Source organism: Pan paniscus, chromosome 5, assembly GCF_029289425.2.
Source record: "Pan paniscus chromosome 5, NHGRI_mPanPan1-v2.0_pri, whole genome shotgun sequence".
NCBI classification, from domain to species: domain Eukaryota; kingdom Metazoa; phylum Chordata; class Mammalia; order Primates; family Hominidae; genus Pan; species Pan paniscus.
Genome location: NC_073254.2, coordinates 61973915 through 62000473, shown reverse-complemented (window position 1 = coordinate 62000473; position 26559 = coordinate 61973915). Strand labels below are relative to the sequence as shown.

Genomic DNA, 26559 nt, shown 5'->3' with positions numbered 1-26559 from the left:
GTAATCCCAGCACTTTGGGAGGCTGAGGTGGGTGGATCACCTGAGGTCAGGAGTTCGAGACCAGCCTGGCCAATATGGTGAAACCCAGTCTCTACTAAAAATACAAAAATTAGCCAGGCGTGGTGGCATGTGCCTGTAGTCCCAGTTACTCAGGAGGCTGAGGCAGAAGAATGGCTCGTACTCGGGAGGCGAAAGTTGCAGTGAGCCAAGGTCGCGCCACTGCGACAGAGCAAGACTCTGTCTCAAAAACAACAACAACAACAAAACTCTTAACTCCTACCCACATAAACAGAGTTCCCAGTTAGCTTTTTATTCATTTATTATTTACTCTTAAAATGCGCAGACAATAGTTGATCATGAAAGACCCATCATAAACTGGAAAACTACCGGGAGAAAGGGTAAGCAAGGGTGGGGAGTAACAACAGAGATGGGAGAATGGTTACATGCAGGGAGACTAATCAAATTGTAAATATTTGAAGGATAAGGGAAGCCAAGTTTCTCCATGTCAGAGAAAGGAGTTACAAGCATATATGGAAAAAGCTACTTTCAATCCTGTGATACTGATTTGTAATAAGCAGTATCAGCATGAACTTAACAGTTTTCAATACATATGGAGAAATAAACAGATATAAATATATGTATACATGTATGTATACACAGATACACATATATTCAACACACACACACACACATGCACATACACCCTAGCTCTGTCCAACAAATGGACCTGAAACCAGCAACATTCCAATGGTAATGAGCAAACCAAATGCCACGACTTCATAAATACCACCTACTACTAAAAGGAATCAGGACTCTTTAGGAAAATGGCCAATTCCAAGGCTAAGCAGGAAAAGTATAAGATTAGCCTGGAACATTTTGTTGTGCCAGAAAGTAAGGAAGTTGTCAAAAAAAATGAAATGGTATCAAACTGACCCACAGAAGTGATATCAAAAGGGTTCTTACTGGCCAAATCAGGACATTTTGAGCATCAAAATAATGAAATTAAAAGAATATACCCCATCAAATAAAATAAGCCATGAGTCCATACAGATTACAAATCAATGTTAATTTCTTAAATGTTATGGTTGTATTGTGATATGGTCCTGGTTTATTAAAAATACACACTAAAATACTTGGATGAAAGATATCAGTCAGGAAAAAAATTATTTGTACTATACATCTAACATTTCTACAACTTCGTGATTATTTCAAAATTAAAAAGTTAAAATACACACAAATGTATATCCTCAAGAGATGTAAAGTTTCTAAAAGAACAGAATGCTATAAAATAAGAAGTGAGAAAATTAAGAAGTTTTTAAAGTTTATGTCTTCCAAAGTATCTTACTGTTTTTTGAAGAGGCAGAGATAAATCCAAGAAAATGTTCCAAAACAGGTAAAACAAAGGCACAAAGAAAAAGATGAAAATAAGGAAAAGGCCCAATCAATCCAACATCCAATTAACAGAAATTCAAGGAGAAAAAAACGAGGAATTAACCATGAAATAATACAAGAAAATAATCCTAAAACAATCTTCAAATGGAAACAGGTCTGTGAGAATCCAATGAAATGAACAAATTTTAAAACGTATTCATATTCGGTGCAATTTCATAATAACAATAAACGATCCTAGAAAGCTCTCTGACAGGAAATAAAAATTTCATCTACAAAAGATTGAGAATCATCTTGGAACACTTCTCATTGGCAATACTGGATTCTAGAAAAAGAAAAATTAAAAGTCACTGAAGTATTGAAGGAAAATTAATTGCATACTCTGCCAAATCAGCAGGCAAGCATAGGATATAACATTTTCACACATGCAACAATAAAGAAAATTAACTCTCACATATGAAATTACATAATGTTATCCAGCAAAATTAAAATATGAACCAAAACAGAGGAAGACATGAAATCCAAGAAATTGTGGCACCAACCTCAGAATAAAATAAGTACTAAATTTGCAGCTGCGCAAAATTAAAATATGAACCAAAACAGAGGAAGACATGAAATCCAAGAAATAGTGGCACCAACCTCAGAATAAAATAAGTACTAAATTTGCAGCTGCCCAACAAATCTAAGGAACAAACAGTCTATACTAAACAGGAGACAAAAAGTTCTAGGAGGTATCTGAGAGAAAAGCAGCATGGGGTACAAACTGTGAAACTGTATGCTATCCTTACAAATCTGGAACTCAGAGACAAGTAAGTCAGTTAAGGACAAAAAACTAAAGATGATTAGAAACTTTTGGAAAGGCAAAGAACTGTACAGTGCTCAAAATATAATTGTCCGGGTGCAGTTGCAGTTCACACCTGTAATCCCAACACTTTGGGAGGTTGAGGTGGGTGGATCTCTTGAGCCCAGGAGTTCAAGACCAGCCTGGGCAACATGGCAACCCCCATCTCTACAAAAATACCAAAAAAATGTAGTCAGGAGTAATGATAACGCACCTATAGTCCCAGCTACTGGGGAAGCTGAAGTGAGAGGATGGCTTGAGTGAGAGAATGGCTTGAGTCCAGAAGGTGGAGGCTGCAATGAGCAGAGATCGCACCACTGCACTCCAGCCTGGGCAACAGATCAAGACAGGAAGGACAGAAAAGAAAGGAAAAAGGGAAGGCAACAGGGAAGGAGAAGGGAAGGGAAGGGAAAGGAAAGGAAAGGAAAAAGGGAACAGGAACAGGAAAAGGGAAAGGAAAGGAAAGGAAAAAGGGAACGGGAACAGGAAAAGGGAAAGGAAAGGGGAAAAAAGGAAGGGAAGGAAAAGAAAAAAGAAAAGGAAAAGGAAAGGAAAGGAAAAAGGGGAAAGCAAAAAGGGGAAAGGAAAAATATAATCATATGTACTACTTGGCTTCACAGTAAAAAAAAAAAACACGACATGGTCATAATAATGTGAAAGTAATTATTTTAACTTTGACAATCAAATTATTGTACAGCAAAACAAAAGGACTAAATTATGGTTGTAGAACAAAATAGAAATGTTAACGCCTTGATATTATACAGGATAATAATTCCGAAAAAGAATTGAGAGAGGGAGGTTGGTAAAGGAAAGAGTAAAGGGATGAATATCATTATCATACAAAGTGCTAAGTCCACAAATACACTATTAGTTGCTAGAAAAAGAAATAAAAGTATAAACCCTTACTATGTTCGGATAAAGAGAAAATGTGAGATTATAAATAAGCAAGCTAAATATTTTCAAGTTAAAAATAAACCAAAATCAACAACAGAAACTAATTATTTAGAAATATGAAAGCCAAAACATTAAAATAGATAGATTTAGACAGTGGTTTCCCTATGAAGAATGAGAATAGAAGCAGAGAACAATGAGGCAAGGAAATAGTGTTTGTAAGTCATTTAATATTTTTTATATTTGTATATCACATGCAGGAATTACTTTGACAAGATTTTTAAGCAGTAAATATTAAAGTGGTTTGTTCAATATTACAGCAAAAATGTTTATAGCACCACATAACTGCATACATGTGTGATAATTAAGAAGTTCATTGAGTCAAAGAAAATCTATTTTATTTCCCTTAGAGAAAATGCCATATGGTAAATAGGGTTAAATTCCCTGCTCTTTTAAACTTATTCATAATTAAGTTTGTAATATTAAACTGCAAAAAGTGAAAGACACAGAGGAAAGAAAATCTTAAAACAAAGGTTATCAAAGAAGCAACATTTAGACTAATGAGTGACTTAGCAACAACGATGGAAGCCAGAAGGCAGCAGATTAGTATCTTAAATGTGTGGAAAGAAAATACCTACAAATCTTAAACTCTCTATACCCGAGAAAATATCCTTAAAAAAAGAAGAAAAAATAAAGACACTTCTGACAAGCCAGAAGTGGGACTTTGCTACACAAAAAGAAAACTCTGATGGATGTTCTCTGAGAAGAGCAAAGGAAAGGAAAAAGATTAAATATGAAGTATCAGCAATGTAGAAAAGAAAGGAAAAACAAAAGAAGTGGTAAGTATACAGGTATAAAAACACCGAATGAATAAAAACAGTAACATCACATAGGAAATTAAAAATACAGAAAAATTAAAATAACAGAACCAGTAACAAAGTTGGGAGTTAAAACTGTTCCAAGATCCTTGTATGGTATAAGAGAGTAAAGTTATTAACATCAGGTTTTTATAAGTTGAGAATGCATGTAGTGATCACTAAAATAACAGAAAAAGCATAAAAACACCAAAAATTGTGGGGAGAAAGAACAAACAAATTTTTAAAATACTCAACTGGCAGTTTCAGCTCCAACAAGTAAAAAGCTTTAAAGTCATCACTCCCACCCTTACAAGAAAAAGGCTAAGCCAACTGAAAATCAATTAATTTCCTTGGACCCATTAGAAAATTGAGGACACAGAGCAAACTACCACCTAAAGATACAGACAGGAGGCAGGTAAAGCCAGAGAGTCACGGACGAGATCTATTTATTACCTAGAGTAGAAGCTGCTGGAGCCATAAATTATCAGGAAAACTAGTAGTCTCCTACAGCAGTTGTAACAAACCATCACAAAGTGGGTAGCTTGAAAGAAATTTATTCTCCTCTTTCGGGAGGCGAGAGGGCAAAATCAAGGTATCAGCAGGGTTAGTTCTTTCTGGAGACTCTGAAGAATCACTCCATGCCCCTATCTGGCTTCTGGTGGCTGCCAGCAATTTTTAGCGTTCCTTTGCTTACATAACTCCAACCTCTACCTCCATCTTGACATGACTGTTCCACTGTTACGTCTCCATCTCAAATCTCACCCTCTCCTTACTCTTTTCCAAGGACACCAATCATTCAATTTATTAAGAATTTCTTCATCTCGAAATCCTTAATCACATCTGAAAAGACTATTTCTCTCTCTCTTTTTGACGCAAAGCCTTACTCTGTCACCCAGGCTGGAGTGCAATGGAGTAATTTCGGCTCACTGCAGCCTCCACTTCCCAGGTTCAAGTGATCCTCCCACCTCAATCTCCTGAGTAGCTGGGACTATAGGGGTGTACCACCATGCACGGCTAATTTTTTGAAATTTTTTTGTAGAGACATGGTTTCATTATACTGCCCAGACTTGTCTTGAACTCCTTGGCTCAAGTGATCCTCCAGTTTGGCCTCCCAAAGTACTCAGATTACAACAAGCGTGAGCCACCATGCCCAGCCAACTATTTCTAAATAATGTAACATTTACACGTATGAAGGGCTAAGACTCAGACATACCTTTTTTGGGGATAAAAATTCAATCCAGTACAAACACTTAAATGGTAATTTTGATGACTTGCTGGAGGCTGACTGTCGAATAGCATGAAAGTGGGAAACTCCTAGGAGAATGCTGTCCTATGGGGGAGTCCCCACACTTTTGTGGGTTTTATGGTACTGCCAGATTCTCACAGTAAAGAGCCAAGAAGGATCCCCTTATAGTTCTGGCAAGGAGGAAAAGAAAAGTAACCACTGCGAAATACAACCTGAGTATTCTCTGTAACAAATGCCTACACTCCAGGGGAAAGACTGTCAGGGGCTGTATACCACCTAGGAATGGGAATTTCCCTGATTTAAGTCCACTCCACAGCTCCAGGACATCGATCCACTAAAAAACAGAGATTTAATAATTAAGATTATAATAGTATATTTCCCCTTTCCCACATGCTACCACCACATCAATGAGGCTCCAGTATTTACAGCTGAAAAAGCTGCAAGATGCAGATTCTATCTGAGAAAGAGTTCTTAGGGAAACCCAAAGAAAGCAAGGAAGACAAAAACAAAGACACTACAGGAATGTGAACCCCCTGGCACCTACAGCTAGAGCAAATACTAAACACAATCCAACTCCTAGGCAGATAAATATAAATCCTCACACTAACGATTTAACTACCGCAGTTCCTATTACCTAATATGACATATCCAGCCTTCAAAAAATTTCAAGTCATGCTAAGAAGGCAAGAAAAAGCAAGTCTAAAGAGACAAAGCAAGCATCTGAACCCGACTCAGATACAACACATTTTTTTTTAGTTATCTGACAGGAAATTTAAAATAACTATGGTTAATATGCTAAGGGTGATAATATAAAAAGCAGACAACATGCAAGAAAAAAATGGATATGGTAAGCACATAGAATCTCTAGAAAAGAAACAGAAGGAAAAGCTGGAAATCAAAAACACTGTAACAAATAATCGACAACACTGATGCATTCATCAGTAGACTATACAAAGCCAAGGAAAGAATCAGTAAGCTTGAAGAGAGGTCAAAAGAAATTTTCCAAACTGAAATGCAAAGAGAAAAAGAATTATAAAAAACAAAAAAATCCCAGGACAGAACATCCAAGAACTGTGAAAAACTTCAAGAGGTATAAACACACATAATTGGAATTCCAGAAGAAGATGGGGAAACAGAGCAGAATATATGAAATAATAATGGCTAAGAATTTTCCAAAAATAATAAGGTACACCAAACCACACATCCGGAAAACTAAGAGAACAAAATTAGGATACAAACAAAAAAAACTACACCTAGACGTATCACATTTAATGGAAGAAAATCAAAGGCAGAGAAAATCTTTAAAGAAACCATCACAAAATATCACCCTACCTATTGAGGAACAAGGATAAGAATTACAGCAGGCTTCTCATCAGAAAACATGAAGGCAAGAAAGGATGGAATAAAATATTTAAAGCATTGGAAAAAAAAAAAAAAACACCAACCTAGAAATCTGTATCTAGTAAAATTATCCTTCAAAGGGAAAGAGAAATAAAGACTTCTTCAAACAAAAACAAGAATTCATTGCCAACAGACCCAACACAAAAGACATGTTAAACGAAGTTCTTCAGAGAAAATGAAAATTATACAGGTCAGAAACTCAAATCAATATGAAGAAGGAGCATAGAAGGAATAAATGAAGATAAAACAAAATACATTTTTTATTCTTAATTGATCTAAAAGATAACTGCTTAAAAGTCATAATAGTGACAATGTATTGCATGATTATAGCATATGAATAGGTGAAATTAATCAATGTCTTAAGGGACAAGAGGAATAAGGAATACTCTATGGTACCAGCACTACACATGAAGTGTTGCAGTGTTATTTAAAGCTGAATTTAACATTAGTTATAAATGTATATTGCAAACTCTAGGGCAAGCACTAAAAATAAAAATTAAGCATAAATGAATGTTAAAAGAGGACATAAAATGGAATCATATAAAACGCTCAAAGAAAACAGAAAAATGGAAAAAAAAAATGCAACCAAAAACTGTTATTTGAAAACATCAATAAAATCAATAAATCTCTAGAAAGAATGACCAAGGGGAAAAACAGAAGGCCCAGATTACTAATATCAGGAATAAAAGACAGAGTATCTCTACAGACCTTACATTCATTAAAACAATAATAAGGAAAAAGCATAAACAAGAATGTACACACAGAGGCCAGGCACAGCAGCTCACACCTGTAATCCCAGGCGAGAGGATAACCTGAGGCCAGGAGTTCAAGGCCAGCCTGGGCAACATAGCAAGATGCTATCTCTACAAAAAATAACAATAGGTGTGTGGGGCAGCACCTATAGTCCTAGCTACTTGGGAGCCTAACGGGGGAGGATCACTTGAACTCAGGAGTTCGAGGTTGCAGTGAGCTACAATCACACATTTGCACTTCAGCCTGGGAAACAGAGCAAGACCCTGTCTCAAAAAAAAAGATTACAGGTGTGAGCCACCAAACCCAGCCTTCCATGTACCAAGAAGGCACCATCTTTGAACTTTCCTCACTAGACACCAAATTTGCCAGTGCCTAGATCCTGGACTTTCCAGCCTGTGAGCAATAAATTTCTGTTGTTCATAAATTACCTAGTCTAAGGTATTTTGTCATAGCAGCTTGAAGGGATTATGATAGAAATTAGTAACAAAACTGTGTAGAGAGGAGAAATTTCTAAACTTAAAGTAAAATGGTCAAAGTTTCAAAGTAACTAAACTAGAAACAGACAGTAAATACTTGCAACAAACACAATGAATTAAAAGCATTTATAAGAACCAAAAAAAGGAAATCTCGACTGAAAACAGGTAAAAGAAAGTAAAGTACATTACTTAAAATGAAGTACAGCAAACTCTAAGAACTTAATCCTTACCTAAAAAGAAAAAAGTTTTGCTTAACTTGGTTCTGTTTGGGGGTGCTGGTGAGGTATTCTTCTAATGGGTTTACTAGTTATTAATAACTTTTTTTTTAAAAAATCAGTATTTAAACAAAAAGGATATCTGAAAATCAAGCTTAAAAATCTTAAAATCCATAATTTTTTTAAATTATTACATGCAAAAATATTGGTGGCAATATTATAAAAGATTTTCTACTAGTCTGCTTTAATAAATATGCATTATTTTGACAATAAAAAATCACTTCAAAAAGATAAACAATTTACACAAATTCCAAATAGGCATAAGTTGTATGGGCATTGACTACAGAATGTTTACTTTTAATTCTGGTCAACACAATATAGATAAATATCACAATGGCATCTAACTGAGTCTGTCAAATTAACCTTCTCTATATTATATCACTGATCACAGTATACTATTGAGTGTTAACCTGTATTATAGCAGATGACAAAATATTTAAAATTACACAAAAATTAACAAAAATATATTTCAGTATAAGATAAAAAACTACAAGCTTTACTCTCAAAGTAGTAGGAATATGATGAAAATACTTTAATGGTTCCACTTATTTCCTGATTTTATATATATTACACACACACACACACACATACACACACACATATCAGGAAGAAAGAAATATATGTATTTACTTTTTATTCCCAGGGCTAAGTATTTCTTACCACAAACAAAAAAGGCTTTACCATAAATTATTCCCAGAACGAAATATTTATTCTTTACCATAAATAGAGAAATGCAAAACTGATTAGCATTGCTTAATGTCATTAACTAATAACATTTCATTATTTAAGTCCTCTAAAGTTAGGTACCAGATCCATTAGTCAAAATACTACTAATAAAAAGCACAATATCATCCTAAAGTCCTTTTAATTATATATTAGAAATTCCGTCATTTATTTTCTCAAGCTTGTTAAATATGGAATGATAAGCAGCATTTCTTACATGTTTTTCAACAGAGATAAGTAAATCTAGTCATTCTTAAGATAGTGAACAAACTGCACACAAAACCCACCCTTCCTCTTTGTACTTCAAATAGCATACAAAGGTTTGCATAGTACAATACACTCTTAGCACATATCCAAAGAGAAAAAGAGAAGGAAATTTGATATAAGGAAATTTTTACACAGTATTATATTCTTCCTAATGTTACTAAATTAGAATAAGTGACAGATATCCACAAAAAAAACTTAAAGTTTAAAAAACAAAAAAGATTTTTATCTCAAAGACTGATTACCTGAGACAGTTCTAAAAACAAAGAAATTACCACGTACATGTGATTAATGACTTGTCCTAAAATAATAAATCTTAAAAACAAAAAACATACAAAAATCTAAAGAGCAAACAAGTTGGAAAATTCAATTAAATATTATCATTCTTCATCTTTATTCCCACTATTAACTTCAAGAAAACACTAGAAATTATTTTTAAGTATGCTTCAAGCAGATCAAAAAAAATACCATATGAATAGCCATCATAAAGTTTTATAGAACTCACCAAAAAACAACCCTAGGAAAACTTTTGGGTATGTAAGTAAAAGACCAATGTGTAACAGTTAAAATTTGTTAAAAGTCTCTTAAGAGGCCAGGCATAGTGGCTCATGCCTGTAAACCCAGCACTTTGGGAGGCCCAGGTAAGAGGACTGCTTGAAGCCCAAGAGTTCAAGACCAGCCTGGGCAATATGGCAAGACCCTATGTCTACAGTTTTTGTTTATTTTTTTAAATTAGCCAGGCGCGATGGCACATGCCTTAGTCCCAGCTACTCAGGAGACTAAGGTGGAAGGATTACTTGACCCCAGGAGGTCAAGGTTACAGTGAACTATGATAGTACCACTATACTCCAGCCTAGGCGACAGAGCAAGACCCTGTTCCTTTAAAAAAAAAAAAAAAAAAAAAGGTCTCTTTAGAGAAAATAGTTACTCAAACAAATGAATACCAATCCACAGTTTTTAGAAGATAAATATTTAAATTTCTTTATTTTTTAAACCACACTAGGAGAGTCTGAAGGTCATATTACTTGCTCTGTTTAACTCAACAATCTTCCTTCTCAAAATGTTTTAAGATATAATTAAGAGGACGAGCTTTAAAATGAGACCAATGAAAGTTTGATTCTGTCTCCTCCACATCTTACCTCTGACTTGGACAAGTAACAATCCCTCTAACTTCATTTTCTGAACCTGAAGAATGGGAAGACTAATGTTTTACCTCATATTCTTGTGGGGAACTGAATGCTCCGTACATTCAGCCTAGCATAGTAAGAATTCCCTAAATGCTAGTAACTAAGTATCAACTAAAAATGAATTTTAAAATTACCAAAAAATGGGAAGTTGCTATGTAAGAACTTCCCTCAGTTTCCAAACAGACCTTTATTTTTTAAAAAACTAGTCGAGTGCAGCTGGGCACGGTGGCTCATGCCTGTAATCCCAGAACTTTGGGAGGCCGAGGCGGGCAGATCACCTGAGGTCAGGAGTTCGAAACCAGCCTGGCCAACATGGTGAAACCCCATCTCTACTAAAAAAAAAATAATACAAAAATTAGTCAGGCGTGGTAGCAGGTGCCTGTAATCCCAGCTACTCGGGAGGCTGAGGCAAGAGAATCGCTTGAACCCAGGAGGTGGAGGTTGCAGTGAGCCGAGATCACGCCATTGCACTCCGGCCTGGGGGACAAGAGCGAGACTTCTCAAAAAAAAAAAAACAAAAACTAGTTGAGTGCAGTAATGAAAAGCAGGGAAGAGTAGAAAAAAGTTCAATCTGTAACTGACTAAGCAATTGAGATAACTCACTACCTGAGGACCAACCTAAAGATTTTTAAAACATAATTAAGTTATATAGACAACTACAAGAACTTGTAAGAACAACAGCAGTAAGAATCATTAAAAATTCAGAAGTAATCATTTGAGTTTCTCCATGGTTCTAAGCATCCACCCAAAATAAACACGTACAAAAAACAAAAACCTAAATTATTAATTTTTTAAGACAGACTCACTCAGTTGCACAGGCTGGAGTGCAATGGCACAATCATGGCTCGCTGTAGCCTCGACCTTCCAGGCTCAAGTAATGCTCTCACCTCAGCCTCCCAAGTAGCTGGGACTACAGGGGCATGCCACCACACCTGGCTATCTCTTTTTTTTTTTTTTTTTTGTAGAGATGGAGTCTTGCTTTGTTGCCCATGCCGGTCTCAAACTACTAGTCTCAAGCAATCCTCCTGCCTCAGTAAATTCTTATAATCAAAAAATATTGAGCACTTGAAATGTGGCTAGTCCAAACTGAAATGTTATATAAATGTAAAATATACATCAGATTTCAAGATTTCTTTCACATATAAGAAAAAATGTAAGCTATCTCATTAATAACTTTTTATACTGAATACATTATGAAATAATGTACTTTCTTTAACCCAACATACATTCAAAATATTAAAATTAATTTCACATGTTCCTTTTTAAATGTAGCTACTAGAAAATTTAAAATTACACATATGTAACAACTCAGTATGTCTCAAAGAATATATATGTATACTTGCTTCACAACACCTACCTTAAAGATTTTATAATTTTACAGTTCAAACATTTAAGTTATTTTGAACAAACTCTTTAAGCTAAAAATTAAGCCTTTATGCCTAAATGTTTAACATGTTAAATTGGAGACTCATACAGAAATGTCTCTCTCTGCCAAACTTTCCCTTTATTTATATACACGGAGTAGGTAATCAGCAGATTCACCTGACAAGATGCTTAACATCACTGATTATTGATTCTCTATTAAAGGGACTTAAGAGCTTCAATGAACCACACAGAAAGAATTAAAGAGTTTATTTCTTAAAAAAAAAAAAAAAAAGGATCTCATCCATTATCTTGAAACAGTAATTTCATTAGGCAACATCCCATTAGTCTGTTTTAGGTGGACATATTTCAATATATTTAAATTTTGTATTGTTAGGTTGGCCCTCTCTACCCAGTTACTCCAAATTAAAGTATTACTGAATCAGACTTAGTGGATACATAGCAGGCTCCTAATTTTCTGCTAGTCAATACAAGTGTTAAATTTTGTAAATACAATAAAATAAGTGATATGGTCTCCAGCATCAATGAGCACAGATCAAGTAAGGTCATTTACACACTAAGAGAATAACAAAGAAGTTTTGTTTTGTTTGTTTGTTTGTTTGTTTTGAGACAGTCTCGCTCTGTCACCCAGGCTGGAGTGCAGTGGCGCGATCTCAGCTCACTGCAAGCTCCACCTCCCGGGTTCATGCCATTCTCCTGCCTCAGCCTCCCGAGCAGCTGGGACTACAGGCGCCCGCCACCATGCCCGGCTAATTTTTTGTATTTTTAGTAGAGACGGGGTTTCTCCGTGTTAGCCAGGATGGTCTCGATCTCCTGACCTTGTGATGTGTCTGCCTCGGCCTCCCAAAGTGCTGGGATTACAGGCGTGAGCCACCGCGCCTGGCCAAGAAGTTTTTATTTAAGTTTTAAACTATGAAGTTGTAAGCATAAGTTCAACTGCATTTTGTAATATATAATCCATATAGGAATTTAGAATAATTTTGTGAGAAAAAAAGGCTACCTTGAGATTTGAAACACAGCCTTTTATTTCCATTTGGCACTCATTCTGAAAATTTAACTAATTTATTTTCATCATTAAAAAAATTGTTTTGATCTGCTTCCTAAAATATGTTTGTTAAGAATGGCCAAATTAGTAGGTAAGTAAAAATGAATTCTTCCTCTTAAATGGCTGTGCACAAATGCCCACACATACACCAAAACAGTCAGGCAAAATACTCATCAGACTGCAACCTGCTACAGCACAACAGGAATTTTTAATTAAAGTTAAATGCAAAACTTGGATCTCAGGAGAACGTACTTCTAAATAAACCAAAAGTTGTTTCTAACACAAAGAATGAGAAAATCCCTAGAGAATAGTATATACATTTAAAAGACCAACTTTAAATGTCCCCCAAAAACACTCTAACCAAGACTATGTAGTCTCAATTTTACAAATACAGTATATGAGCTTCTACATTTACAATCCAAAACACTGTGGCCCTTTATTATTACAATAATCGTGATAAATACTCCAGGAATGACATTTTTAAAGTCAGTCTAGATGTTAGGTAAATTTCCAGCCTCTTCATTACTGGAACACTGATAGGACAGTAAGAAGGATAAGACAGTTTTAATATTTCAGGTAAAAGTACACATCTCAAAGGATCAGCTCAAGAGAAGGCTTACTTCATTCTAAAGACTCTTTGCCAGAAGTGGAGGAAAAAATACCTTAACTACTGCCAGTACTCAGTATATCATCACTGGTCAAACTAATGAGAGATGAATAAATCCCATTTCCTTCAGTGCAGGAATCTATATTCTAATATTCCATATGCTTCTCCTATTACATTTAACATTTCTGACATTGACTCTCTCTCTCGTTTATTTTTCTAATGGATTCACATACTAACTTTCATTGTTATTATGTTGTCTTATTCCTATCACATAAGCCATCCCAACACATTCATGACATTCATCAAAAACTGGAGGGAGGGAGAGGCAGAAGCATTTATGTCAGAACCCAGGGGTTGTGAGAAGTTTAAAACAAAAATGTGATTCTAATAATATGCCCAATCCTTAACACTTGTAAACTACTCAAGGCACCAAAACTTTTATTTATCCTAAACCCCCAAGCATTTAACATGACATTAATCACATTCCTCACATTAAGGAAAATACTTCTTGATTAAACTCTCACCAGCAGCTTCTTTGCTTGATGATGTGACCTTGTGACAGGCCCTTTTTCTCAATATTGGTGTTAACTGTAACTATCACCACACTTAAAAGTGCAGTTATGCATCACTTAACAATGGGGATGCATCTTAGGAAATGTGTCATTAGGCAATTTGGTCCATGTGTGAACATCATAGAGTGTACTTAAACCTAGATGGTACAGCCCACTACATGTCTAAGCTATAGGGTATAGCCTATTGCTCCTAGGCTACAAAACTGTACAGCATGCTATTGTACTCAATACTGTAGGCAACTGTAACACAATGGTTACGTATCTGTATATTTAAACATAAAAAAGGTATAGTAAAAATACAGTATAAGTAATAAAAATGGTACACCTACATAGGGTGTACCTACCATGAATAGAGATTACAGGACCGGAAATGGCACTGGGTGAGTCAGTGAGTGGTGAGCAAATGTGAAGGCCTAGGACATTAGTATACACTACTATAGATTTTGTAAACACCATACACTAAAGCTAACTACATTTTTTTCTTTCTAATTTTCTTTCAAAATTAACCTTAGCTTACTGTAACTTTTTTACTTTATAAACTTTTTAACTTTTTTGTAATAACATTTAGTTTACAACACCAACACATTGTATAGTTGTACAAAAATATTTTCTTTCTTTATATTCATATTCTATAAGCTTTTTTCCATTTAAAAATTCTTTCTTTTTTAATCCTTTTTCTTATAAGACACAAACACACATTAGCCTAGGCCTGCAAAGATCAGGATCATCAATACCACTGTCTTCCATCTCCATATTTCATCCCACTGGTAAAAAACGTGCATAGGGCTGTCATCACCTACGATAACAATGCCTTTTTCTGGAATACCCCCTGAAGGACCTGCCTGAGGATGTTTTACAGTTAATTTCTTTTAATAAGTAGAAGATGTACTCTGTAAAATTAACAATTAAAAAACATAGTATAGTAAATACATAAGCCAGTAACACAGCCATTTATTATCAATATACGTACTACATATAAATGTATGTACGTGCTATACTTTTATGCAACTGGTAGTGCGGGTTTGTTGACACCAGCATCATCACAAACACAGTGAGTAACGCGTTGCACTACTATAGTGGGATGGCTACAACTCACTAGGGAAGAGGAATTTTCCAGCTTCATTATAATCTTAGGGGACCACCACCCAATGTTTATTATTGACCAAAACATTCCTAAGGGGCTCATGATTGCATTCTACTAGAAACCCCTAATGATTACAGTCACTCCCTTGGAATTATCTGGACGCTGAATCATCAAAAAGAACCTAAGCTAAGAGGCACTAATAAGGCACTAAAACAGATACTGGAATCCAGGCTCCCATGCTAGTCATCTCTTTTGCAAATGAGTTGAGAAACTGAACAAGATCATGATGGGAAGTTTAACAAGCTACATAATATTTGAAAGATTATAAAATACAAGTCTACTGGAGCCACTGGAAAGGACAGGTTCTAGGAAAGAAAAAATCGATAACAATACCTGACACTGGAACAATATCTTAAGCCAGTATCAATTTAGAATAGTGAATTGTTTTAAAAGCATTGTTTATTCTAGGATAAAAGCACCTTTAAGTGCAAACAATTAGTAAATATGCTTTCAGTAAATCAAATAGGGTTCAATGAAAATGGTCAGGAAGAGTGTAGAACATCTAGGAAGCTGAGACCTTCAGAAACAAAAACCAAAACATAACAAAAAAAAAAAGAGGTAATATCAAGTTTAGTCCAAAGAAAACATTTAGGAGCCCAGAAGGAAAATGCCTACTTCATTTGTGGTTAAAACCAAGGTTATGATTCAAAAATGAGTACAGCATGGTCTCAGGTTAGTGAAGTCCTAATAAAATTTTATCTGTTTAAGAGACATAATAAATGTCTCTACTGTGAGCTACTGTCTAAAGATCTACCTAACATAAGCCAAAATAAATAAAAGCTGGGAGGAGTACGAGGGAGTATTGCCAAAGACAGGTACACACTACCAAAAAAAAATTTAAAAAGCAACAACAAAAAAGGTCTTTCTAATAACTAGCCAACCACCACTTCAGTGAAACCATGAGACTGATAATTACTAATACTTTCAAGTTTCTTCTGCCTTACTTGGCCATTTATTATATTTGCAGTTATAACTGCTTAACACCCTGAAGGATTGTGTACTTGTTTCTGAAACAGAAGGATATGCTGAGGTTTTGTAATCTGCTTCACATTGGGTATGAAAGGAAAAGGAACCTAGGTGAAAAAGAGACAAGAGCAAAAAAAAAAAAAAAAAAAAAAAAAACAGGCACATCAAATCCCTGGGACCAAATAAACAGAAGGGGTGGCAATCTATACCCAGGGAATATCCTGCAGCATTTAGAGAGAAGATCCCATTCACCCCAGTAATTCTGGACTACTCATACCACACTTACAGATTCAGCTACTAATGTAGACTATTACTGTAGTCCCAGGACAGAAAATATATAAGCTTAGGGGCTCAGTGTCTTGTTATTACCTCTTGGTTCATCCTAAATAATTCCAATAACTAAGCTCACTTTTGTTCCTGCAAATACCCACCTTGTATTTCTCCAATAAGAAATCTGGACCCTGTCTCATTTTGTTTCCCTGTGGCTAGGTTTTCAAGGCCTACTGCCAGACCCTGTTTCCTCCCTTTTCCCCCAAGATGCCAGTCTGAATCTCTACCTAGTGCCTGCTACCAGCCACCATACCACTCCCAAAGGCCTGTTCCACATACATGTACACACTGCACTTTGCCAAACATATCCCTGATGCTGACAAGCTGACTGTAGGCACATATAGACCTCCATCCAGATTTCTTAAACTACTGTTCTGTCACCTCCCCCATCTAGAAAGACTGACTGCCTGACTGCTGAGATAATTTGGTCCCCAAATCCTGCTTGTGTTAAATCTGAATAGCAGTCAGATATCAAATCCTACAACTAAGCAGTAACAGCTCCATCATAATAATTACCCAATTTACCTAAATTTCAATCACATCTTACTAGTTTTTATTTGCTCTTTCTTTTCTGAACGTAAAATCTGAAAACTTTCAGATCTTTCACAACTTGCTTCATCAGTTTACCTAAGAAACAGGTCTGCAGCTCCACCCACTTCTCACCCAAATGAATAATCATTATACTTCCTTCTCTACCTATCTGCAAGCCCTTGACACAATGACAATTTTTATATACATTAAAGTAAGCATTTTTATCGTTCAAAATATATTTAATAACGGGAAGAAATAAAAATGAAGCACTTTGAGTTTTCTATTTATTTTAAATGTCTTAAAAATTAGATTTTAGTTAATATGATGTCATTTTAGTTTGCAAATCCCTCAATTAGAAAGATACATGCTGGGCGAGGTGGCTCACGCCTATAATCCCAGTACTTTGGAAGGCTGAGGGGGGCAGATTACAAGGTCAGGAGATCGAGACCATCCTGGCTAACACGAGTAGTCCCAGCTACTCAGGAAGCTGAGGCAGGAGACTTGCTTGAAACCGGGAGGCGGAGGTTGCAGTGAGCCGAGATCGCGCCACTGCACTCCAGCCTGGGCGACAGAGCAAGACTCCATCTCAAAAAAAAAAAAAAAAAAAAACAAAGCAAACTTCCGCCTCATTTCTACAGGAAACCATAAAATATTATAAATGTGAATTTTCAGCCTTAATGTGATTTTACAAAATTTAAACTACTCAAATTTTGAAACCTCAAAAAATATCTGATGAGTACTTAAATAAGGAAAAGAATTATTACTTTTGCCAGTCATTCAACTTTGAAACAAAAATTTCCTAATATTGTTTTTTCATGCTCTGTAGTTTAACTGAAGTAAATCCTGATACAGAAAGGTGAACCATTAGCATGCAATTTCCATTTGCAACTACTTATCTGTATGAATCAAGATTTTATCCAGGCCAGGTACAGTGGTGCAGCTGTAATCCCAGCACTTTGGGAGGCCAAAGCAGGTGAACTGCTTGAGGCCAAGAGTTTGAGACTAGCCTGGGCAAGATAGGGAGAGCCTGTATCTACAAAAAAATTTTAAACTAGGCCAGAGGTGGTAGTGCGCACCTGTAGCCCTGGCTACTTGGGAAGCAGAGGCAAGAGTTTGAGGCTGCAGTGAGCTATGATCATGCCACTGAACTCCAACCTGGGTAACAGAGCAAGACCTTGTCTCTAAAAATAAGTAAATAAATAACATATAAATAAAAATTTTTAAAATATTTTCTCCAAACAGTACAACAAAGTAACATAAAGAAATCACTCTATTATAGAAGTGCATATATCATCTAAACCAACCACAAATTTGTCTATTAAAACCACCACGAGGCCAGGTGCGGTGGCTCACGCCTGTAATCCCAGCACTTTGGGAAGCCAAAGCGGGCAGATCACATGAGGTCAGGAGTTCAAGACCAGCCTGACCAACATGGTGAAACCCTGTCTCCACTAAAAATGCAAAAATTAGCTGGGCATGGTGGTACACACCTGTAATCCCAGCTACTGAGGAGGGTGAGACAGGAGAATCCCTTGAACCCAGGAGGCGGAGGTTGCGGTGAGCCGAGATCGCACCACAGCACTCCAGCTTGGGCAACAGAGCAAAACTCCATCAAAAAGACAAACTAACAAACAAAAAAACACCACCACATGACTGATATGTTTTATATACGAGAGCCTATAAAATAAACTAAAAAGTTCACACCGCCTTATCTAAAATTATTAAAGAGAAATTCTGCCCTTAGAAGTCAGCTTACTCTTCCAAAAATAAAAATTCACAAATATTCCTTTTTTGTGCTCTAGAAACGCTCTGACACTTTGTGCCATTTGCTTTCTGCCTAATTCTGCTCCAAAATGCCAATCTGTATTTTTGGAATAAGAAAAATAAGCACTGCCTATCTGTCTCCCTAGAGCTCTTCCCAAATTCTTTCACACTGAATACCTCAAATTTCTCAATAGGCATTTTATCACATTTAACAAATGTAGACACTAAAAACATAAAATTCAAATAAGTCTACTAGTAGTCATCCCACTTAAGAGTTTTTCCTAAGCAACTAAAGCTCTTACCAATAATGGACTTTCGCACAGTACATCCAACATTGAAAAAAGTATCTATGTGGTTTCTGTAAGATTATATCACATAAAATTCAATTTCTGCCTTAGTGCAAAATCATCTCATCCCACTGGTCCTTTATTTAAAGAAAATATCCTACTTCTAACAAAGGTCAAAAATTGAGATTTTTTTTTTTTTTCCAAGTTGGCACAAGAATTAGGGAAATCATTTGAAAATGAAAATCACCACCGCCAGCACTGGCAGTGTTCTAAGCACTTTACAAGTAGTAACTCATTCAATCCTCCTAACAACCTATGAGGTTGATATTTTATTCCATTTATAGATTGAGAAACTGAAACACAGAGAAGTAATGTGCTCAGTCACACAGCCAGTAGGTAGAAGAGAATTTGACCTCGAGTAGTCTCCGTCCAGAGCCCATGCTTTTAACTCTCTAGCTGTACCACCTAAACGTAAGAACCACCATTTAATAGGCATCCAAATTATCTTACACACAAAAAAAATTTCAGATTTTTTCATTTTGTGACAAATTAGATAAAATATCATGTAAATATTTTAGGCTGCATCTAAAATCATAAGAAAAAAGGATGGCTGGTAAAACCAAATAAATGAGATTTATATTAAAGAGCAAACTCCCTTTAAGTGAACTTGGGAATTTTATTATTACATGACCAATAAACTTAAAGAATATATATATTGATATGGAAATGTTTCACAAACACTTTACAAAAACTTAACCACAAATGACCTCAGTAACATACCCTCAAGACACATTCTAAGTAGTCGAGAGTATACCAACATTGATATCCAAGTCTATATGAAAACTCACCTAAACAGAACACAACAAATCACAAAGAAAAAGCCTCTGGACAATCAAAATAGGTATTCCAATGTCCAAGTATTGGTACACATTTACTTTTCTCCAGAGACGACCTCACACACTAAGTAACGGCCTACTGATTTTTCCCCTATGCAGAATCACAAACCTGAATATGATTTCCACAATTCTAAAAAAAAATTAGAAAAGGAAAGATGATGGGGGACACTAATCAGTTACAAGCACATCCAAAAGCAAAGCAAAAAAAAAAAAAAGTATTTAAATAATTTCAAAATACGAACAAATATTATTTACAATTTAGCTCAACAGCCCTATATGCAAAACAAGACTGCATCCCCAGGTCATCCAAAGAAGTTTAATTTTATTCTGCATCCCATTTAAGACAGAAAAGAACTGTGTATTTAACTTTAGTATTATCTTAATCCAAAGCAATCAAAGTGATTTTATAATTTCATACTTAAAAGAATATGCCCACAATTGCCCTGCAAGCTCAACTAATCAATTATAAAATAATTCATTTGAAAATTCCAAATAACAAATGTTTTATTTCACTGTTTTTGAGCTCAAGAGCACTTTTGAGTATGAAAATTACCTGAAAGGAGGGAGGTGGAGGAGGGAACATAAAATTAGAAAAGTCTAAGAAAACAGAGGATAGCTAGGCGAGTGTCTATAAACAATATGCTCAAAACATCCCCCACAAAGCAAAGTGTGGACAGAGGGTGCCACATCAGCAGTAGTCTGTATTCGTCCTGCTTCTAAATCATTTGTTAATTACATGAATTATTCATTTCGGTGATCGTTTGTTGATATGAAGCAGTACCAACTCTCAACTGCAAAAAGTGATAGGGTCCTCCTGATTTGCTCTACAAAAATCAAACTTGGGTTTACTCTTACAGAACACGTTCTGCCTTATAGAGACAGAGGGTGTTTTGTTTTTTGTAAGCTATTCTTTTTTAAGTTGCTTTTAATTTTTAAAGGATTGAGGGAGTTAATGCCTAGCCCACACCGAACTTTGTTATCAAAAGAAATTGTTACACCACTTAACAAAACTCCTTTTCAACCCGGACTGCCACACATTCTGCCTTCTCTAACTTCAAACAAAACTATAAAGCACATAGTAAATAACATATAAGGCCTTGTATTTTTCTCTCCTCCGGCAAGGAAGTCTAACTCCAAACAGGAAACTGTTCCTCAAAGGATCCAACACTGAAGTCCAAACCCAGTCCTCGGGAGCACACTGAATGCTTAGGTGCCAACACACTTGCCTAGGTAGAACCCGAGTAAAACAAATACTCAAGCTTTCCTGTCCTTGAGGCACCCCTTGCGAGTTTCAGCAGGAAAAAAAAAGTTTTTGAACAAATTTCTCTCTCTCCTTAAACGTATTCAAAGCCTCGCAGAAAATAAAGAAGTTGAAAGTGCTACTTTATCAAGTTTTTCGATCGCCCTCCCCCATCCCACGAGGAGGGGGAGGGAAGCAAGGGGATGAGGAAGGGAGGGAAGGTCAGGTCTGATTTTAGCTGGGCAAGGGGTTAGGAGAGGTGGCCAGGCGCCCCCGCCCCCCATCCCGCACCTTTCTGGTGAACAGGAAAAGAGGCGGAGAAGGGAGAGCGAGGGAAAGCACCCGCGAGCTCTCCCACCAGTTTCTCCGTGAGAAGAGCAAGGTGGAAGGCAGGGCAAGAAGGGGCGGTGGGGAGAATGGAGAGGGTGGGGTGCTGCCGCTCAGGGGCTGACCGCCGTCGCCTCCCCAGAAGGCCGAGAAAGGGCACAGCCTCCCCGGGTCTGGAAGGTCCGGACGGGCGGCGGGAAGCGCCCGAGTCTCTTACCCATGCTGGGGGCTCCCGCGGGGAGAAGCCGACGTCTGCTCCTCCTCCCCCTCCTCCTGTGGTGGCTCGCGCGGCCGCTCCCGCGGCTGGAGGCGGGACCCGCGCTCCGCGCTAGCCCCTCCTGAGCTCAGGCGGGGCGAAGAGTCGCCTCCATCCGCCCGCGGCGCTCTCCTACCAGTCTCTTCAGCGCGGCCCGCGAGGCAGAGGCAAAGGCGGCGACAGCTCCTCACCCCTGGCCTCCCCAGGAGCCACGGCGGCGGGAGGGCCCTACCCCGCCCGCCCGACCGCGGTTTTCCCACCCTGGCCGCTCCCGCAGTGGGGAGGGACCCACCGGTTTGCCCAGACCCTCGGCTCCAACCCCGAGCGCCCGCCCAGCCTCGGAGCCCGCCCCTCGCCTCTTCCTTAGCACTCGCAGTTAGAAAAGGCGACACCGTAGACTAAGGTGGAGACCCAGACTGAGGCCGAGAAGGTGCGGGGAGCTAGGTCCGGGAGGAGGCAAATCTCGCGAGAACGCCCTCGTTCTCCCCGCCCCACCCCGCCCCGTCGCGTTCGGGCTCTCTCCCGGACCCCCCGGCTGGTGCCAGGTGCGGTGACGTCACGGCCGGGGGTCGCGCGCAGACCGCGTCCAGGTGCAGCGAGCGGATGAGGAAGCGGTGCAGAGAAGGTTGGGCTCGCTCTACCCCCGGAGGCTCGGAACAGCTTGGGCGGGCGTTTGGTCTGGTTTGTCGCCTCAGATGGATCAAAAGGTTTCTGCTGATAGGCAAAGTTGCCCCACTTTCCGCGGCGGCGACGCGGAGTTACTTTCTGCAGCGAGGCAGCCTCGAGGACCTTAAAGGGAAAAGGCGGACAGAAGGAGGGCGAGCGCGCTTGATTTCGACCTTTAAGGGAGGCCCAGATGCTGTCAGGCCCCTCAGTTTACCTTGCGAAGTTACTTACGGATCAGCAGCATTTGGCCTTCGTCGGGTGGGGGAGAAACCTAGGCATCAAATAAATTCTGTTTCACAGATTCCTTTAGTCTCTTGTCAGCTGAATGCAACTTTCTAATTTGCTTTTTTTCTTTTTAAAGTATAATTTGAGTTGTTACTTGATCGAGAGAAAAATAGGCATCATGATTTGAAATATTGCCAGGCATTTTTTCTAGCGTCAATGTGAAGGAGGGCATAGGATTACTATAGTCAGTCAAACATGAGCTTGGTAGTTACGAAGAAGTATAATTATTTAAGCAAGCTTTTTTCCCCCTTCTGTTTAAGTAGACCCAATTCCAGGGCAGATGTGTGTGTGAGCGTTTGTTGAACGCCAACTATTGTGCCTAGTGCTTTTTCAAGAAATTTTGTAATTCTCAGTCATCCAGCACTGAAACTGACTTGCCCTTTGGAACCAGGCAGACATGGGTCCTTGAAACTCAGCACAGCCATTTACTTTTTGTGGGACCTTGGATAAATTAACCTGTCTGAACTTCAATTTCTTGAGTATGTTCAAACAAATCTTGCAATGCAGAGCACAGTGGCCCGTAGTAGTAACCTTGGACGTATCCATTACCACTATTTCCTATAGGCCTGCTTTTGCCATCTTTTAATTCTTCTAATGCTTCTCAAAAGGTTGCATGTGGTAATTTTATAACAAGAATGATCAAACTCACAAACAGCAGCCAAAAAGGATAAAAGAAAAAAGTTGAATATACTCACCTAAACAAGATTACATTAACATCATGGAACATGTGCTTTTTTTAGGTAACAAATATGTGTTCAGCATTATGTTCGTTGTCCCCTACCAAGCAAAAAAAAAAAGCTAAAGTACAGCGCTAATCCTCAGAGATTTTGCATTCTTATAGGGGGGTGAGATACGAACACAAAGTTAATTAACAGTATGAGGTAGTGAGGGTCAAATGCTTGAGAATTTAAAGGAAAATAAATTACTGTGGGCAAAGCAAGCTGTAAAGAGAAGGTATGAGTTGAACGAAAGCTTGGGGAAGGCAATAATTCAGTCTGGAGGAGTCCTAGAACTGAGGAATGGAAGTGGATATGCAAACAAAGTATTTCTGAGCCTTTAAGAAATGTGTGTGGCTCAAGCAGCCCATAAGGAAGGCCATTTACGATTTGGAAGAATGAGGCTGGTGATGGGCTAAGAAGGATTCATGAAAGGAGACAAAAATATAAGCTATTGGAAGCACATACATAGGTAGTAAATTCAAGGCCCAGAGCCCTTAAGTTTCCAGAGACTAAATTTCTAGGTCTCTAGAATCCTTAATATTTAAAGAAGAAAGGCCAATGAATAGAATGGAAAAGAAGTTAAGTAAAACAGAAGGGGGAATAAAGACTATCAGATTTGATAATAAGGGCATCTTTGAAAATATAATTTCAGAATATATATAATAGAATATATAATATATAACTACATATTCAGAATATATATATAATAGAAAATTCAGATTAAAGGTTTTATCAATTGAATGATAAGGAAGTGGAGGCCACAGATAAGGTAGATATTTTCTGAGAAGTCAGGTCACATGATCTGACAACAAGATAAAACATTTACAATCATTTCTGTCCTAGAAATTCCAGGATCTTCACACTTGTAATCCCAGCAATTTGGGAGGCCAAGGGAGGAGGAGCACTTGAACCCAGGAGTTTGAGACCAGCCCGGGCAACATAGCAAGACTCCATCTCTACAAAAAAAAAATACAAAAATTAGCCCAGGTATGGTGGCACAGGCCTGCGGTCTCAACTACTTGGGAGGCTGAAGTGAGAGGATCACCTGAGTCCAGGGCCGTCAAGGCTGCAGTGAACTGTGATCCTGCCACTGCACTCCATCCAGCCTGGATGACAGAGTGAGACCCTGTCTCAAAAAAAAAAAAAAAAAAAAAAAATTCTAGCATCAGTTATTGCCATAATTAACGTACGTATTTTACAAGTTTAAAAGTTAAATTCACTTTGCAAATTCAGAGCCATTATCCATTGAGGTAATGATGAGATGATGAATCATAGAAATTGGAAGGATCAGGGAATAGAACCCCTAAGAATGGTTGAGAAAACTGAAGTAAATCTAAGAAGTAATCGCAATCCCAAATTTAATGTTGTTTTCCAAAGACAAAGCCAAAGGAAATTCTAACAGAAGAATGAAATCTAGCAATTTACTTTTAAACTTACAAAATGGTATGTAAAAATACCTTCTAAACTTTTGAATGCTATGCAAATATTAGTTATTAATTCTTCCTTTAAGCTCTTTTCATCCTTTAAATCTTACCTTCTCAGCTATAAGAGGCCTTCAAGGTATGACAGTATGTTTTATACGTTTTTATATGGCTACCACTGTCTGCAGCTCAAAACATTGCGTTCCCTGGCAATAATTATTAGTTGAATGAGAGAAAATATGGTGAGAAGATAATTTCTACTTACCACATGTATTAAATTTAAATTCCTTTAATCTAAAAACAAATTATCTTTTACTTTTCCCTTTATTTTATTGTTACCTTTATACTGGATTAGGTTTGTTTCTGTCCATCTGTCCTTACTCTTCTTTGTATTCCAGTACAAATGGACTAACACCACTCTAATCATTCACTTTCTTTTTTTCTGCCAAGTACTAAACTTGTTGATCTGACGTCAAGGAGAGCATTACAGTTCTGTGTGAATGACACAATTTCAGACCAACGTAATTCATGCTAAACTGCCATGATTTCTTCCTGAAGTTTTCTTAGGAATTTATCTGAAGATATCTATATTTTAAAAAAGCATCTGCCTTCTTTCCTTTTGGTAAAAACTATTATAACCAAGAAGATTATGCTAAAGAAAAATAAGTGTTAACTAAATCATATTATGTTTAAAGCACTCATTTAGCTAAAATCTTGTGACTAATTATTTTTTGTTTCTTTATTCTCATTCAAAAGTACTAGGTTTCCTGGGAAGTTTTCTTACTGCTACCTTGTTTTGGCCTGGCTAATTTACTGTAAACTTAAGCCCAAATTACATCAATGTATAATCTGCATTTTAAAAATCATTCTTTAGAAAACAATTGTAGGAAATAATAACCTCAATCAGAATGCCTATACTGTGAGATCACTGAAGCTGAAAAATCCCCCTGCTCAAACTGGTGGCCCATTGAGTTTGCAACAAAATACTGTTCCTCGGCTAGCAACTTGGGGGATGTCCTCAGGCCTATGACCACTCTAAGCACTTTTCATTATTGCATACTAAGAAAGAGTTAATTAAAAACATGATGACCCACCTAAATGAATCACCACTTGCCAACTGCAAGGACCTTTTTAATGGTGTTATTTGCACTTTATTCAGATGCTAGTGTCATAAAGCTGGCATTTGATAGGCAAGTCATAGGAGACTCATAGGCCTTTAAAGGGAATCTCTTTCAAGAAGCATTACTCCTCCCAAATATTAAAGCTAGCTCCTTTTGAAGGGTCACATATTTTAAGTAATCTCAAATAACAAATACATTTGCATTTTCAAATATCAGGCAGTTAAATTATACACATGGTATTATGTAAATAATTTCCAGTCATGAGTACACATTTATTCAACTCAACAGATGTTTTTCTGATCACCCATTACAAATGAGCAGCTTCTGGATGATAAATATAGAGATAGAAATAAAGTCCTTGCCCTTAAAAGAGAAAGGATTGGGGAGTCTGTCAAGGGTATATTGGAATTCTCAGTAAGGACAAGGAAGGGTAGTCAGGTAGCCAGGACAATAGGCAGGTATACAATCCAAAGCCCAGGATGGGCGTGGTAGTTCACGCCTGTAATCCCAATACTTTGGGAGGCCAAGGCGGGCAGATCACCTGAGGTCAGGAGTTCAAGACCAGCCTGGCCAACATGGCGAAACACTATCTCTACTAAAAATACAAAAATTAGCCAGGCGTGGTGGTGGGTGCCTGTAATCCCAGCTACTTGGGAGGCTGAGGCAGGAAAATCACTTGAACCCGGGAAGCAGAGG

At 37.5% G+C, this 26559-nt stretch overlaps 1 protein-coding gene across 2 annotated transcripts in view; it reads right to left on the bottom strand.

The window, feature by feature from the left end:
• CD2AP (CD2 associated protein) overlaps window positions 1-23412 on the bottom strand; it is a 146293-nt gene extending 122881 nt beyond the window's left edge. Inside the window, exon 1 of one of the 2 annotated variants that reach the window (XM_008958677.5) lies at window positions 21613-23412. In XM_008958677.5, coding sequence (XP_008956925.1) covers window positions 21613-21616 — 4 coding nt within the window. In that variant the 5' untranslated portion in view covers window positions 21617-23412. The remainder of the gene's footprint in view (window positions 1-21612) is intronic. The other variant, XM_003833191.6, reaches the window with a different exon arrangement.
• Between the last annotated feature and the right edge of the window lie 3147 nt (window positions 23413-26559).